The sequence below is a fragment of the Pelobates fuscus genome, chromosome 11 (genome assembly GCF_036172605.1).
Source record: "Pelobates fuscus isolate aPelFus1 chromosome 11, aPelFus1.pri, whole genome shotgun sequence".
In the NCBI taxonomy this organism is placed as follows: domain Eukaryota; kingdom Metazoa; phylum Chordata; class Amphibia; order Anura; family Pelobatidae; genus Pelobates; species Pelobates fuscus.
Genome location: NC_086327.1, coordinates 30,156,175 through 30,174,944, shown reverse-complemented (window position 1 = coordinate 30,174,944; position 18,770 = coordinate 30,156,175). Strand labels below are relative to the sequence as shown.

Sequence of the window (18,770 nt, the reverse complement as noted above, 5' to 3'; positions counted from 1 at the left end):
ATGCAATAAATGACTCATTTATCCTTTTTCTTAACTGAGGTCCCTTTCCTTCATTTTCATCTGTAAATACCGAACAAAAATATTAATTGAGGCAGTCAGCTAGACCTTTATCCATCCTATTTATAAGTGAAACTCACTGAAAATGAAAGTCTTCTTTGAAATGCCCAGTAATATACTGGTTCCTTAGGCTACAGATACTGGTTTGAACAAAAGGACCCCAAATCTTGGGCTCTGTTCTTAACGGAAGGAACACAGTGGAAGCACTAGATCTAACCTGGAGGAGGAATAATGGGCCACTTGCAAAGGGTGGCTGTCATGGAGGTGGGAGAGGCACAAACGTGAAGGACCAACCAACAAATATTCAAAGTATTAATCGATTTCCGTTGAGAAAGACCAACATGTCTACATGTTCTGCAGTCAGAGCCGACCGCTTTCTGTAAACTGCCACACCAGCATCTGTAAAGAGCCAACTTGTGGGCACAGATGTTGCAGGAATGGCCAAGAGTTTGCGGGCCGCCCGAGCTAAAAGTGGATATTGGGTATAATGCATTTTCCACCACTGCAACGGATCTTGACATAAGGAAGAAGCTTCACTGGTCTGGAAGCTGCTAATTTCCTGTTCTGCTTGTTGGTTAACTGTGCTTGCGGAGGAATTTCTTACACTGCACAAGTCTCCCAGAAGAAATTCAATTCCAGAATCCTGCTTTACTTTCTTTGGGGGTGGCCTTGGGTTATGAGGCTCTGGTGGACTACAAACAGGCTCTGTGTGTTGAATCTTAGCCAAATTTGAAGCTTCAATCTTAAGTAAATGAAGAGTCTCCACACGATCCGGTTGGCTGAGAAAGTCAAGGCCACGAAAACGTGGATCCAAGGCACATGCCAAGTTAAGAACCTGATTGACTTCACAGTCTGAGAACTTAAAGCTCAAATCCTCATGAATGGCCTTTTTAATTATCTTGGAAAACTCCGAGTCCCATTCATTAGGTGCCAAATGTTTATAGAGCAAGCTAGTTATCACCGGTTTCACCAGTGATAACCCAGCAAATTGATCTTTGGTGAAAGTTGAGGTAGCTATAGCTAAAGGTTTGAGGATATCTACAACATCCTGAAGAACAGACCAATCATCATGCTGAAGAATAAGGTTTTCTTCTTTCATTGTTTCAACAATGTCCTTAAAAACTTTTGAGTGGTCTACTATGCTCTGTAGTAAAGTATAGACACTATACCACTTGGTTCCATCACGTAGGAACATTTTTAGATGAACTTTCAAAATTGGCCCATGCATAGTCAGTTCTTCAGTTTGTGCAGACGAAGAGCAAATGGTGGCTATTAGTCTTCGAAATCTATCTAGCATGCTATGTATTGTAGGATACTTTAGTACTGCTTCAATGCAACTTCTCAAAACCTGACCAACACATGGCAGAGATTTCCATCCCAATCTGGAGGCTGCCAATTTAACAGAGGGGCTATCAAGTCCAACTACGTAGAAGGTGTTTTCACGAATTCCCCACTCTTCAGCAATGCCAAGAAGTACCAACTTTAGATTGTCCGCGGAGAGATCATCAGACACAACTCTGCTAGATAGCACCATATTTTTCGCTTCAAAACCTTCATCAACATAATGGATAGTGAGTGTGAGGTAGGACAAAGAACCACTATGTTTCCATAGGTCAAAGCTTACAGAGGATTCATGTAGACCTTTTACCAATTCTACTACTTTTAGCTTGGCTTGAATGTGCATTTCCTGTAGGATTGTATGAGCCAAAAAAGATGCTGCAGGTAATTTATAATTGGGGTCCAGAATGGACAGCATTTGAGAAAAACCTTCTCCTTCAATGATTTCAACTGGCATTAGGTCCCGGACAATAAAGTCTGCTACGGCCTTGGTTGTCCTCCCAACAGTGGGAGTGACTATTGCTCTGGAAGTCAATTTGCGAGGAGAGACCGGATCTAGGTTGTTCTGTGGGTCAACCACAGCCCCTTGGGTTCCCACTAATTCATTGTACTCCCGTCTGTGCTTGTATATTAGGTGCTGTCTTAGGTTTGTGGTGTTGCCGCTGTATGAGAGGCGCACACCACACAACTTGCAAATAATTTTGGTCTTGTCAATGATACGACCATAGGCATCCCCCTGGAAGCCAAAAAAAGTCCAATAGCGGCTCTGAGCTCGACCAAGGCTTACCAGATTTTGTGTTCCTTCCAGTAGCTGGAAACCAGATGAAGGATGTCCTATATTATTCAGAGGATAATTTGGTTTGTGGGATTGTATCAATGGAGTAACCATATCATTGCAGAGATACTGGCTTCGGGGTGATATGTGATTTGACATGGAATCTATTGTCTTCAGGTGTAAGTCTTGGAACAATTTCATTAGGAGTTCCTTCTCTCCAAATTCATATTTAAAGTGCTCACCTAAGGAAAACAATGCATTCACGGAACATTAAATATACAAACACATGTAATGTCAGTGACACATACATTGTCAGGCATCAGTTTCTTTGTTAACGGCTCTTTTGTTACATTAAAGCAGGGTTCTCCAAACACTGGTCCTGCAGATGTTGATGAACTACAAGTCCCATGATTCACTAGCGATCTATTTAATTCAAAGAATCACGAAAGTGGTAGTTCAGCAACATCGGAAGTGTCCTGGCACCCCTCCATTGTAAGTAGTCAAGAGGTTTAAAGAAGTATTTAACTTTTTACCAGAGGTCAACAAAGCCGCTCTCCAACTATATCTTTCCATTCTGAGAGCCATAAGCTCCTACTAGGAGTTCCCATTAGCTCATCTTAACTAAGCCCTGCATCCATTGGCTGAGTGCTCAAGCACTGAGCTTCTGGCTCCAAAAGGGACTCAGAGTGGTACCCAGTGGACTCCAGATAATAAATTAAACTGTTGCCAAATAGTCTGACTAATTACACTTGGGAGGTGCCAAGGCACTCCTAACACTAGAACCACTACAACACACTGTAGTGGTTATGTTGCTTGGAGTGTTCCTTTAACTGTGTTTTTTTTTCTTTTTCATTTTAAAACACAAGAGTTGCCCAAAAACATGTTCAGAACTTCCAACCAAAGCTTAGCTAAAGTGCAAAAAAAACAAAACTTTCTTTATTTCCTCTGTCCAGATAATTTAACACTAGTCAGACTTGGTACTTTCAATTGGCTGAGCAGGGTGCTGTAAAAGTCATCACAACCAATAGAAATCCCATGTAGAAAATATGATTTTACCCATAACACACATTGTGTAACATTCAAATGGTGCTTCTCCCAGAGACTATTTTAACATATATTCCACTTTAATACTCCTGGGGTTATTCACTACAGCATGAATTGCCATGAAGACAACATTTTAGGCAAAAAAATACCAGATTTGAAATATTTTTTAGTTCTGCTATTTTGGCCTAAAATTTGAAATTGACTTTGAATTCTCTTGAATTCCTGGCAATTCACCCGTGAGGAGTTTACCTACCATACCATGAACTGTGAAGAATTGACAAGGAAATAAAAGATTTAAAGGGCCAAAAAAACTGAAAAAATAATTTCTAACTAAGCTATATTTCCCTACTTATGGCTTAAAACATTTTTATTTGTTAGTATTGCGCCATTTTATGATAGTGTTCATTCTAGTATTCTCTTTATCTCTGATTATTCAAGCAACAAACTCTCCACGAAAACTGAATTGCAAATGTCTGGCCAAAACATCCAAGCGGAGACTATAGCTGCATTGGAGAATTTTTGCAGATTAGTTATTTTTCCTATATATTGTTATTTGGATATAAACGCTGTGTGCTGGTGTGCTGATAAGAATTGGGGGGGGGTTTCACGCAACGTATGGTATGCATCTATAGAGAGCGAGAGATCTGATAGAAAGGACAGGGTTGAAGTGATACTCTAAACACCAAAACAACTTTAGCATTGGAGTTAAAGCGGTGCAATCACCGTCTGGGGACTTAGTCGAATTCACAAAGACCCCCGACATCGCCACTGGGGAGGCAGATAAAGGTGAGATTTATTTATCTGAGCCTGTCCTTCGGGGGCAGTGGCCATCTTGTTCTGGCGGGTACTCTTAAGAGCCAGGGGCCGACATCACTGCTGTACTCTTGCGCATGCAGCCGTCAATGGTGACGGCTGTCAGGATTCACTGTGTAGCTACACCCAGAGTCTATGAAAGTCAGGTGGAGGAAATATACAGAGACAAAGTAGTCCATACTTTGTCTTTGTATATCTCTTGACTGGGTTGGAATTTCAGTGAAATTCCGCCGCAATGAAAATTTGTATTTTATCTTTATGAAATACACATTTTAAAGCCCTAATCAAACATTTTAAAGCCCTAAAGCCCTAATCAAACCTCCTTTTCGCTGTGGCTCACACATCCAACAAAAATGTATTCATTTTCAATCAGATCTTACAGCACAGTGTGTTTACTTTAGAAGTCTGTATCTCCTTTTTTTTGTTAATTTAACTGAACGTTGATTTTACTGCCCCAGGCTCTGCATATTGTATCCTATAACAGGAATAGGCAACCTTCGGCACTCAGATGTTGTGGACTACATCCCTCATAATGCTCTTACACCCATAATGCTGGCAAAGCATCACAGGAGGTGTAGTCCAAAACATCTGCAGTGCTGAAGGTTGCCTATGCCTGTCCTATAACCATGGTGTTAGCATGAATGACTATGGGCCCTGCAGTGTCAAAAAGACCCATAGGTCCTGACATCAATATCCCAACCATAGCACAAATGCAAAGGGTCCTGCAGATCCCACCAGCTGCACCACCGCTAGTTCAGTATTGCACAGGGCGACAGGACAGGCAACAAACTAAACACCTGCTCACTACAGTATTTCAAAGGCATTTCGATCTAGATTCGTGGTCTTATTTACTATCACGTCATGTGGAGGGGCTTCCTAAACAGGCACAAAAACTTTATAATAAAATACCATTGGTAGCGAGGCGATCTATAGCAACCAATTGGCTCAAACAGAAACTACCTAGCATTAAAGAGGTTAAAACATGGACTTAAAACAACGGAATAATGGGCCAACTCACTGCAATGGTCAGCAGCACCCTTCCATCCTATACAAATATCTACGATTACTATAAAATGTTAGAGTTAGTTACCGTCCTGACCACCATGGCACCGATCCCCCCAACCCACCCCTTTTTTCCTTTCCTGTGACTCCTTTAATTTTCTTAGTTTATTTTCTATGTATGTATTCCGATCAGCAGGTGGGAACAAATAGACTCACCAGATACATTCTGCATATATATTTATTGCTCACATGGGTATGATGTTAACAGACATAGATCCTACAGATAATATTCTCCATAAGCAGTAATATATATTTACAACCTGTTATTTTAATTGTCTTTACTTCTGTTTAAAGTTTTTTTCTTTACTATGTTTAAAATTTATCCGAACGTTTGTCCGGATACTTGCAAATAATTTTGTATTTGTCCTTTCTTAAATAAAGAAGTTAACACAAAAAAAAGAAGCATACCATACACTCACTTAAAAATTGATGCTTCGCTGAGCTACAATTGTCTATTTAAGATTCATGGTATTATGGGTATTATATAGAGAGAAAGAGGATTTATATTTACCTAGTTTGAGTCCTAATGTTCTGGCATACTCTTCTCCAATCCAAACCAGTAGTTCTGTGCCCGAGTGAATTAGCTGACATGCTCGGTAATAAATTTTACCCCGATACTGAAACACAGTCAGGTTATGCTCTTCTTCTGTTGACGCACAGGCAACATACCTTTAAAATAATAATAAATGAAATATAAAACAATAGATTTGAAAGAATGTTTGATTATTGCAGTGTTTCTTGGTCCAATATCACTGGTAACAGATTACCACACCGATCTACCCCAAACATTGCTTGTATCCATATCAGCACTTTATTCATACCAAATACCATTGAAATCTGAAATGAAGTAAGTTCTGATTTATCCATTAGCCACACCACAAGTTCAAGAAACTTTGATAACGATGCTGGACTAGATCTCAAATGTGCACTAAAGATACAGGGTTATTCAATAAACTCTGAATATCAGCAAATTGAAATCCAAACGGAAAATTTTAAATAGTCAATTGGAGAATTTCTCCAAATCAGCAGTTTGCTGACATTTTGCCATTTGGATTTTAATTTGCTACAATTCAAAATTTAGGAAATAATCCCAACAGAAACCAAATTATGTCTGACTGCTTACTGCATGATCAACATTGGAAAGTTTTGTGTCTCTAACATGAAGCACCTTACTAAACCATAACTATCTCTCTCCTGCCCCATTTGCAGATTTTTTTACGGTAGGGTGTGATATGACTGCTCCCCAGATCTTGCCCGTCTCACACTGCAGCAAGTCACAAGATTCCAGTGTAGGACGATCATAGCACTCATCACGGCATGTGATATTATTGTGGTTTTCACAATAGACTGTTTGATACATACCTAAACATTTAATTTTCTTACAATAATAAGGGCAAAGAAATATTAAATAGAATGCTACCTGTTCAGTTACAAAAAAAGAAACAAAAAAAACTCCAGACCTGTGCTGTGTCTCACCTCATCCAGCTGCTTTTTGAGTCATCACTGGCATCGATGTAAAAATAAGAGCCATTTTCCCGTACCTGAAAGAAAAAATTAAATGACAAGTAACAACAAAAGTCACATCGGTCCTAAGAAAGACACCATGAGAGGTTTCATAAAGGGACACAATAGTCACCCAGGCCACTTCATCTTAATGAAGTGGTCTGTACGCAGTGGTCCTGTCCTTTTAACTCTACATGGTAAAACACAGCAGCTTTTTTTTTTTTGGAAACTACAATGTTTACATTGCAGAGTTAAATGCATCTTTAGTGGCTGTCATTCAAAGATCTGGAGTATAGTAAAGCTTCTAAAGTGTCATGTGATTGATGTGGGCCACAAGTACCCTGACTTCTTTCTAAGATAATAAAATGTAAATAAGGATCTTACCGCCCAAGAATAGAGAGTGCATTCATTTCTCTCCACTAGGATATCCCCTTCATATGGGCCGAAAATGCAGCCACGTGGAATGATCGGGATTGTACACCAGACACCAAAACCTCTTTGTGATCGCTCTTTGACCACCAGCCCCTCCGGCAGAGACAGCAGAGCTCGGGATGGTACATTTTCTGGAACAGGTGTGTCCAAAATAAATGTTGGTGTCCCATGCTGTGGGCAGGAGTCTCTGAAGTACAATCGGCAATCTTCACAAACTACAACATAGGAAACAAAGCAGCTTTAAATCCCTGCTCCAGAATGCAGTGACCACCAGCTAAAAAAAAAAAAAAAAAAATAAAAAAAAAAAAAATAAAATAGCAATCAGCCACTTGTTATGTTCCTCTAGGCAGGTTTTTCATGATCTGCACCATTAAACCACTATAATGAAGAATCAAAAGTAAGATGGACTTACAGAGTAACTCGTCCTCCAACTGTGCGCAGGCTTCCTCCGCAGCCTGCATCATTTGACGAATGGAAGGACAGGCACCTGCTGAGAAAGCGAATATTGCACTGACTCGATTTGTACATACGTGGTTTTTGGGTATACCTCATTTTTTTGGAAACTATGCAGTATGTCCAAAAATATGGAAACTCCAATACTGGTTAAAAAACAAAAACAAAAATCACATTAGAGAATCAGAATTTAGATATCTTTGCCGAAAACAAGAGGGTCAGTCGGTAGTATAATTTTTTTTTAATGTAGCTTTAATCTCTAATGCATAAAACATATACTAATATGTGGTGAATAAAGTCAAATGTGTCCCTTTAAATTAATATTGGTCCCAAAAGTTCAAATATATGGATTATAAAATCTATTAAAATTGCAACTCTGCAACTCTATTATTAAAAGCAAAGTTGTGTATCTACATTTCTAACAGTTAGCCAAGCTCATTGCTAACCAATGTCCCTGAAACAGTTAATCTTACATCACAACAGTTCTGGCAGTTCATAAGACATGAAGAGTAAAGATAGCGATAAGGAAATTTAAAAGGGATGCTTTCCCATGGACTGTTTGAATGCGCGCACGGCTCCTGCCGCGCATACGCATTCCGCTCCACTCGGGAGCTGACATTGGCAGGGGAGGAGAGGTCACCAGCGCCGAAGGAGCTGGATAAAGGTAAGTGGCTGAAGGGCTATTAACCCCTTCAGCACCACAGGAGGGGGGCCCTGAGGGTGAGGGGGTCCCAAGGATGACATAGTGTCAGGAAAACGGGTTTGTTTTCCTGACACTATAGTGATCCTTTAAGGACAACATCAAAACATAAAGAGTTACAGGTGCATGGAATAGCCTTCTAGCGGATGTTGTACATGCTAATACAGTGAAAGGATTAGGCATACACATAGCACTCCAGAGCAGGAAAAGAAAATCCAGAACAGAGCATGTGCGTTGTAAATAGAGCAAATGGCTTATTTGTTGTAAAAAAATATTTTTAAAAAAAATTATATTTCTATGCTTAACAAATGAATAAATTGTTAATGGCCAATGAGTGACCTAGTTTGAAATCAATAGAGCTGCCATTCGGCTATTCCTGCAGTAACCATTAATACATCAATACGTGATACTGAAATATCAGACTGAGGGCCGCAGCACCCACTATATAAGATCGGTTATCATACCTTCACTATAGAACGGGAAATCTACAGTATGTTACAAAAAAATGCATATTTCTAACTTATGTAATTAATCATTGCTAAACAAAAATAACTCCAACTTTTATGAACAAATATTTTCAGAAAAAAAACTAAAAACTTGCCTTTCATAAGCTGGAGAACTGGTCTCTCAAGGTAATGAAGATCCACCACATTTTGTCCATCAAAGTACTTCTTTGTTAGTGCTGGAAAATTGTCCAATTAAATGTTTCTCAAAGAGAAGCATTGAGGGCAAATCTCCAGTCCGAAGTCTCTCACAGAGATTGATAGCTTTACTTCGATTTAAAGGAACACACCTTTATTTCAGTCTGCTGCTGTCTGCTCTGTCTCTGATCTGCCTCCCTGGCTGACATCTTCAGAAGGGATGAGCTCAGCCAATCACAATGCTTTCTTATAGGAAAGCACTGGGTTGGCTCAGATTGCCAAGGAGGCGGGCCAGGTGGGTGGGGCAGAGGCAAATGCCAAACTGGACAATCAGCATCTGCTCATAGAGATACATTGAATCAATGCATCTCTATGTGGAAAGTTCAATGATTACATGCAGAGGGCGAAGACACTGAATGTCAGTGCTGCACACTGTGCAGCACTGCCACAGGAAGCACCTCTAGTAGCCATCTAGGCTGTAATGTGAACACAACCTTTTCTCTGAAAAGACAGTGTATACTGCAAAAAGCCAGCAGAGACTTACTTTACACCCCAGAACAATTACATAAAGCTGTAGTTGTTCTGGTGACTTCAGAGTTCCTTTAAGAATTGATAAAAAAAATACCATCAGAGCTGTGGTAGTGGTCACGCCATACTTCCCTTTTCTCAATCACCTCCTCTTCTCTTTTACCCAATTTTTCATCTATTTCTAACTAAAAACATAAACAAATTAAATGAAATAAAAAAAACTTTGACTACTTTGTCTTACGTATTTTTCCTACACCTAACACTTCTAGACACTGGGATACAGCTACCGAGGTCTAAAAGTTTTAGTCCTATGGAGGATCCTGCTGTCTTGTGGAATCCTCCATAGACCTCAATGCCGTACAGTCATGCATGCGCGAGAGTACAACAGTGACATTGGCTCCTGTTGCTGAAGATTTCTTACTGTATATATCCAAGAGTGGGGATTGTTCCACTTCAAGCTATTCATTAGGAGCCAACAGTAGGCTCCAATAAATGTGAGTGTGCACTATAATATATAAATATTGGGACATCAACACAATTCTAATCTTTTTGGCTCTATACACCAACACAATGGGTTTGAAATTAAACAAAAAAAGATGTGCTTTAACTGCAGACTTTCAAGTTTAATTTGAGGGTATTTACATCCAAATCATGTGAACGGTGTAGGAGTTACAACAGTTTGTATATGTGCCTCCCACTTTTTAAGGGACCAAAAGTAATGGGACAGATTAACAGTCATAAATCAAACTTTCACTTTTTAATACATGGTTGCAAATCCTTTGCAGTCAATTACAGCCTGAAGTCTGGAACGCATAGACATCACCAGACGCTGGGTTTCATCCCTGGTGATGCTCTGCCAGGCCTCTACTGCAATGGTCTTCAGTTCCTGCTTGTTCTTGGGGCATTTTCCCTTCAGTTTTGTCTTCATCAAGTGAAATGCATGCTCAATCGGATTCAGGTCAGGTGATTGACTTGTCCATTGCAGAACATTCCACTTCTTTCCCTTTAAAAAAAACTCTTTGGGGGGGCGGGGCCTGACAGCAAAGATGGCCAGTCGCACATGTTAAGAGCTCCTGCAACAACGGACGAACGTGTGAGGCTACCGACTGACATAGTGGCATTAACGGCACATGGAGATCGGGACAAACGCAGTAAAGCATTCTGAACACTCCGATAACTGTCCAACACCGATACGCCACGGAAAATCTCCAACCGACCATGAGGCCTAACTCAGAGCAGAGCCTGAGGACTGGGGGAGACGGACGATCCCCCGGTACGGGACATGCTCCTAAGCAGAAGCCCACCGCAGCCTGCTACCCCCCCCCTATGGACCGGCAGGGGACATCCCAGTCCTCGCTGGGGACGGTTACCCCCACATTTAAACTTGTACAAGCGGCGAAATTAGCAACCACACGGAGCTTACAAGACTCAGCCAAGATGGCGGCGCGGCCGCGGCCTAAGACCAAGCAACCATGCATCACACCACCCAAGCATACAAGGGACTTCATAGACCTGCTGCGCACCCACCTCTGGGCAAAGCTTAAAGCCCGGAGACAATCTTACCAGCTGGCGATGAGAGAGGTGGCGGCGTGGATCCGTCCGACCACCCGGCGCACCCTGCTATGGTGTCCCCCTCACAACTCCAGAGCGACCTTTAAACTGAGTAGGAGCCGAAGCTCCATCAAACGGGAAACGGTGCCAGCCCCCTCAAACGCTGAAACTTACGATCCTGCGCCACTGAAGAAGACCCGGCCAATCCCTCACTCAGCGGTCCCAGAAACCAACAACCAGCACAGCTCTACCCCCCACACTGATGACCACAAAGCCCAACGCGATGCAAAAATAGATGCAGAGAAGCTGGATCCAGGGAAACAAAACTGGCGGAGAGCCCACACACGGCCCACTGTGGAGGGAACCCAGAAGGGACCATTACTCAACCACTCAAGCAAAGCTGCCAGAACGGGCATCGGGTGAAGCAACCTGGACTTCTGCAATCCACGGCTCACGGCCAACAACCCATGCCTTTAAAGCAGAGACTGACACACTCAGCAGCCGAAAGTAATGTATAAGACCCCCCCTATCCAGGGAGAACATTCACCCTGCACAACCAGCCATAGGCACTACACACACATTAATGGTGCGCTTATAACTTAACACTTGCCTGGGCTACTTTAAATGTAATACAATGTCTTGCTTTGTTCTGGTCCGTGTCTGTGACCCTTACATTTACTTATAAGATAGACCCAGCATACTGTATTGTATAATGGCCGCGTAGCCCAACCAGGTTATTAACACACTGTGGTCTGAAGCACCACAACTTTCATTCTATATTGAAATAAGCTGCAGCAGTTCAGGCATAGTGAATGTAACCACTAGTTGGACTGACTATTCACCCTAGCCATGCTAGCATTGTACGATAGAGAAGCAACGTTTTCACTTAACCTATAGCATTAACCTTTTATTGTTTCAAGTTGTCATGTTTGATCTAACCTTGTACCACACCTTTTCCGATAAGCTGAACTGAAAAACTACTTGATAAGCGACAATTATACATAAAAATGTGCAGTAACCTCTAATGCCTGACTACTGTAACACGATGTATATATAACTGTTTCCCTTGCTGTTGTGGCATTGTAAGCATGATGTGTTGAACCCTTGCACAAATAAAATAAAGAATTAAAAAAAAAAACCTCTTTGGTTGCTTTTGCAGTATGCTTCGGGTCATTGTCCATCTGCACTGTGAAGCGCCGTCCAATGAGTTCTGAAGCATTTGGCTGAATATGAGCAGATAATATTGCCCGAAACACTTCAGAATTCATCCTGCTGCTTTTGTCAGCAGTCACATCATCAATAAATACAAGAGAACCAGTTCCATTGGCAGCCATACATGCCCACGCCATGACACTACCACCACCATGCTTCACTGATGAGGTGGTATGCTTTGGATCATGAGCAGTTACTTTCCTTCTCCATACTCTTCTCATCACTCTGGTACAAGTTGATCTTGATCTCATCTGTTCATAGGATGTTGTTCCAGAACTGTGAAGGCTTTTTTAAATGTTGTTTGGCAAACTCTAATCTGGCCTTCCTGATTTTGAGGCTTACCAATGGTTTACATCTTGTGGTGAACCCTCTGTATTCACTCTGGTGAAGTCTTCTCTTGATTGTTGACTTTGACACACATACACCTACCTCCTAGAGAGTGTTCTTGATCTGGCCAACTGTTGTGAAGGGTGTTTTCTATACCAGGGAAAGAATTCTTTGGTCATCCAACACAGTTGTTTTCCGTGGTCTTCCTGGTCTTTTGGTGTTGCTGAGCTCACCGGTGCGTTCTTTCTTTTTAAGGATGTTCCAAACAGTTGATTTGGCCACACCTAATGTTTTTGCTATCTCTGTGATGGGTTTGTTTTGTTTTTTCAGCCTAATGATGGCTTGCTTCACTGATAGTGACAGCTCTTTGGATGTCATATTGAGAGTTGAAAGCAACAGATTCCAAATGCAAATAGCCCACTTGAAATGAACTCTGGACCTTTTATCTGCTCCTTGTAAATGGGATAATGAGGGAATAACACACCCCCGGCCACGGAACAGCTGAGCAGCCAATTGTCCCATTACTTTTGGTCCCTTGAAAAGTGGGAGGCACATATACAAACTGTTGTAATTCCTACACCGTTCACCTGATTTGGATGTAAATACCCTCAAATTAAACTTGAAAGTCTGCAGTTAAAGCACATCTTGTTTATTTCATTTCAAATCCATTGTGGTTGTGTATAGAGCCAAAAAGATTAGAATTGTGTTGATGTCCCAATATTTATGGACCTGACATACATACATATATATATACACTATACCCTGTATTTCCAATGTATAACACTATATTGGTGTTACTCTTTGCTTACTTCTGGACTTACCGATTGGTTCAAGACATTAAGCATATATTCACAGACAAAGACTATATCGCATAGACGCATCAATTGGAGTTAATTATCAGCTCAATACATTGTAAATGCAATTCCTTTTGTTTTCTGTTACCAAGTTATCAACTTACTACACTATATTCTGCACCTTGTCCTCTCTTCTCTTTACAAATTGACCCATATTGACCTGGACTTGAGAACTTTTCCAAGGCGCTGCTCCCCTCCTCCTATACATTAATCTAAGAAAAAAAATCAATCAATGAAAAGTGTTAAATGACTTTGAATTTCTGAATGAAGAGAGAGTCTATGAGGATTTAGCTATATTTAAAGCGGCACTGTCATGCCAAACTTACCTTTCTTTAATCGATTCCTCTTCTCTCCCTCTGTCTGCCAGGATCTGTTCTTCATTTCTTCCTGTCTGCTCTAGTTGTCTTTAAAAGATAAGACAAAGTAGGGACTACTTTAGCTTATTGAGGTTTCCTACGCCTGACCATCTCTGACCAGCGGAGGAGCAAAGTGTGCTTCGTTTCCGGTGATCAAAGAAAGTTTTACACAATTCTCACCTTTGATCCTTGATCGCGCGATGCTTCCTGTCAGTATTCCCGAACGTCCTGTCACTTAGACAGAAGGCAGGCGAAACTAACGAATTTCGTCCTAACAGAATGAGAACAGTTTCTCCATTCGTGTTAGGACGCAATTTGGAACTTTGTTTCAGATCGGAATTTCATTCCAATGAATGAAACTCCAATCCTAATTGTACAGCGACTGCATCTTACAGCCGCTTAGTAGATAACTCCCTAATTCCCACGGTATCAGAGAGCTATCTACCAAAAGGCTAAAAGACCTAAATTGGCCCCAACCCCTGAGTGGCGGGTGGGGGCCCTAAATGAAAATTGGGGGGGGGGGGGGGGAGAGAGAAACTTATTGTCCTTTGTCCTCCCTCCGGAACCCACCCCTGAGAAGCGGGTGGAGGCCCATAATGAAAATGTAGGGCGGGGAACTATTGTCCTCCCCCCAGGCCCTACCCCTAAGCGGCGGGTTGGGGCCCTAAATAAAAATGGGGGGGACCTATTGTTCCCCCCTACCCTCCAAGAGCGGCGGTTGGGGGCCCTAAATGAAAATGTTAGCTCTTCCCCCCAGGTGACTAGGGTTCCCAAAGCCCCTAGTCACCCCCCACCCAAAAAATGTATAAACCCCACCTACCTCTCTCACCCTAAAAATAGTGAGGGGGAAACAATAAAACTAAATCCCTGGTAAATAACTTACCATTTGTCTTTTTTCTAAAATCTTATTTTTTCAGCCCCAAAAAAGGCCAAATAAAGTCCATAATATCCGTCGCACTTTGAAAATAAAATAAACCCGAGCACAAAAAAACAAAAAAACACCACTCAGGGGTTGGGGCTAAAAAAATAATCCATCTTCACCCAAGGAGGGCATGGCGCAGAATGAGCTCCGCAGGGCGAGGAAAGGCTTATAAAGCCTTGCCATGCCCTGCAATTATGCTCAGAGTGCTCTGATTGGTTGGTTTAAGCCAATGAACCAGAGTGCTTTGACAGGTAAAAGAAGAGACTGACAGGTAAGTCTCTAAATTTACCTGTCACAGCAATCCCATGCTGTGTAATTTGACTCATAGCACTCTGATTGGTTGCTATCAAACAACCAATCAGAAAGTTATGAGTCAAATTACACAGCATGGGAAAATTCCAAAGAACTTTGTGTCATTTTACACAGCGTGGGAAAGTTCTTTGGAACAATAGGTAACCCCCCCTACATTTTCATTTATAGCCCCCACCCGCCGCTCAGGGGTGGGGGCCGGAGGGGGGGGGGGACAATAGGTGCCCCCCCATTTTTTATTTAGGGTCCCCACCCGCCACTCAGGGGTTGGGGCCAGGGAGTAGGGAGGACCATAGATTCCCCCCCTTGTTATTTAGGGCCCCCACACGCCGCTCAGGGGTGGAGGCCAATATGTTTCCCCCTTATTGTTACTTAAGGCCCCGCGGCCCGAATAGGATCGGAGTCTCATTCATTAGAATGACATTCCGATCCGAACAAAGTCCCAAATTGCGTCCTAACATGAATGAACAAACTGTTCTCATTCTGTTAGGACGAAATCTGGTAGTTTTGCCGGCATTCTGTCTAAGTGACAGGACGTTTGGGAATACTGACAGGAAGCATCGCGAGATCACGAATCAAAGGTGAGAATTGTGGGAAAATTGCTTTGATCACCGGAAACAAAGCACACTTTGCTCCTCCGCTGGTCAGAAATGGTCAGGCATAGGAAACCTACTTTGTCTTATATTTTAAAGAAAACTAGAGCAAACAGGAAGAAATGAAGCACAGAACCTGACAGAGGGAGAGAAAATGAATCGTTTAAAGAAAGGTAAGTTCAGCATGAGAGTGCCAATTACTCTGCTGCTCCAGCCTGATCTAATGAAGATCAGAGGACTGCTGAGAATTGCTTTGAACATGTCTGACATCCACAAAATGAAATAGTTAAAAAAAAAAAAAAAAAACAGCTGAGAGACATGTTAAGATGTCATTTAGGGGATAATTTTTCTGTAGTCTTTACAGACCATTTAAAAAGACATGGCTGCTGTAACAAGGTGTTTGCCTCCAAAGTTACAAACACACATGTATCTCTCATGTAGTATAAGGGCAATGATGTCTAACATTTGAACCCCAGTTGCTATGGACTGTGTTTGGGAACTACTATCCACAACAGCTGGAGGGTCAAAGGTTAGCTGTAAGAATGCAATAGGTGGAGGGCCGAAAGTGTAAAACAGCTGGAGGGTCAAAGTTTAGACATGCAACGGTCTGGACGAGAATCAAGTACTCTGCCCATGGGATGAACAAGTCAGAGCAATCTGCACAGCAAGAACACTTCCAGTGATGTTGGAAACCAGAGACCCCCCTCCCAAAAAAAAAAAAAAATCTTGGAATTTATAATTAGTTATTTCATCCCCCTCCCCTTTTTTCCACATATTTGTAACCCCTTGGTCAGTGTATTATTTTATAATCAAATGTTAAATTATAACATTTTGAGATTATTGTTATTGGTATTTAAAAAGCTCTAACATATTCAGAAAGGCTGCACAGTCGAGGAAGACAGACCGTACAGTGTAGACAAACCAATACAAAATAAATATCGGTCTGAGACCTAGCATTTACAACGTGTAGATTTCACTTGTGGGGAAAACCAGAGAGCAGCCTGGGATAGCAGGTCAAGGGCACCAAACCAGTCTTTGTTTATATGTATTGGTTTTATTATGGTTATAATGTATCCCCATTGTCCATGCAACTGACATAACTTTATCTCAAAACCCCGTCACACATCCAGCGGTCAAAGCGTTGATCTTATTCTGGTTCCAGTATTCCAGTCTGGTTCTGTAGTATAAATTAGTATATTTCTTCGAGTTTCCCCAGAACCAGCCTCCGGTTAGACCTAGTGTTTAATTTTTAACAGATACCAGAAAGTGTTTTCTGCTTTTTCACTAGGAGGTACATATATCCTATTCTATCATTGCATGTGTTTATAGGAGGAAGTCAATGCGTCCAATCCCCTCCCATATCTCTCTGATAGGAGCTTTATTACACATGGGATGTCTGTTATTCACCATGCTCCTGTATGCACGCCTGTCAAATACACTTTGCATACATGTGGAAAACAGCCCAGAGCTTCACACATTACTGATACATGCAGGAGCACACAGATCCATGGGCTCACATTGGCACATTAGATGCATGTGCAGAATTTAAAGCTCTAATGTCAATAGGCTCACATGGTAAATTAGCAAGAAATTCATGTGCAGACAGGTCAACAGGCTCTCATAGATGATTACACTTAAATGTATCCAGATCTATAATGGTTCACATGATACATTATAGATATGTGATTTTTTTACACAGATCAGTAGGCTCACACAGTAAATAATACATATATGTATGTACACAGATCAGCAGGGTCACATGGCAAATCAATATATGCATTATGTGTGCACACAGATCTACATGGGCTGAATTAGCACTTAATAAATATATGCAATATTATAAACATACACACACATTATGTGTGCATATACCTACATTGGCTCACACAGTAAATGTTATATATATATATATATATATATATATATATATATATATATATATACACACACACACACACACAATGTGTGCTCAAACAGTAAATATATATATATATATTTATAAACCTTGTGTGCTCACTTAGTAGATATTATATTTATTTATACACAGTGTGTTTACACAGTAAATATAAATATATATATACACATACACACACCATACATACAGTAAATATTTATATTACATCACACAGTAAATATTATGTATACACAGTAAATATTATATACATTTATATATTACATCACACAGTAAATATTAAATATTATATACACACAGTATATGTTAGCTACATCCATGATCAGAAGGATCTATGAAATCCCACAATAAACATGTAATGATGTGTGGATGATAAGAGCAATGGCCCAGGAATATCCTTTGAGAATGAAGCGGCACAGAGGACTCCAAGTCCCATCACTCTCGCCCAGCAAGCTGTGATATTACACAGTGTATGTGATGGTGACATGGAGGTCCAGGGCTGTGTCATAACTCGGCGATTATCCGATTTACACACCGAGTCTTGGTATCATGACAGCCACATATCGCGACATATCGATTAGTGTGCAGCCTCTCCCTCTCACTAATAACCCGGCAGGGACCCGCTTACCGAATAACAGCGATGCCCCGGGGCCTCCTGGCGGTCTCTCCCCTCCAGTATCGGAATAATCGGCGATGCCCCTTCCGATTGTTGGCCGATGTGGGCCGGACGGGGACAGCTCCGGGTCCCAGCCGCGATGGGAGGGTCGGTCTCTGCACCAAAACCCCCTCCTCCCGCGATCTCCTCACAGGTATCGGTATCGAATCGACAGATATCGGCTGGCGATGTCTTGTCGCCGCGGTATTATCTGCGTCACGGAGATACCCGGTATTTACCATTCGGCGATATATATAGATATATATATATATATTTTTGTTGTTGTTGTTCTGATATTTCGATTTTCTTCAGGAGAATTTGATACCGCGGGTCCAAGCCCCGCCCCCGCGGCCTTTACCGATTGGACATATCGATTGGTAATCAGACCTCGATGGGCAGCCTTGTCAGCCAATGGTGGCGCTTCTTAACCTTCGTTACCGCCCTCATCTATTTGATCGGCAGCCGCCTGGCCAATCAGAACGCAGAAGCAGCAGTAACGGATAGCCTGGCTGCGATAACTGAGACATCTGATTGACAATTTCCCTAGCCAATCATAGTCTGCGAGAGAAGCGATAGCGTGGATTCCGAGGTCGTCTCCAGTAGCCAATCAATTAACTCGTCGAGAACAACGCCCGCCTCTTGCTGGTTTGGATTGACGTCCACATTGACCAATCAGTGCGCTTGTTAGGTACACACTAGTTTCTCCATCTAAAAGCATGTGTCTCACTGTAAA

General features: G+C 41.7%; 1 protein-coding gene across 1 annotated transcript; it reads right to left on the bottom strand.

The window, feature by feature from the left end:
* Nucleotides 1–126: 126 nt before the first annotated feature.
* LOC134577145 (E3 SUMO-protein ligase ZBED1-like) lies at nt 127–18,278 on the bottom strand. Its single transcript, XM_063435814.1, has 6 exons — nt 18,011–18,278; nt 7,437–7,511; nt 6,977–7,239; nt 6,566–6,630; nt 5,601–5,758; nt 127–2,412 (listed from the first exon to the last, which is right to left on the bottom strand). Exons 2-6 carry the CDS (start codon nt 7,486–7,488, stop codon nt 362–364), a joined length of 2,589 nt encoding a protein of 862 aa, XP_063291884.1. The 5' UTR covers nt 7,489–7,511; nt 18,011–18,278; the 3' UTR covers nt 127–361.
* Between the last annotated feature and the right edge of the window lie 492 nt (nt 18,279–18,770).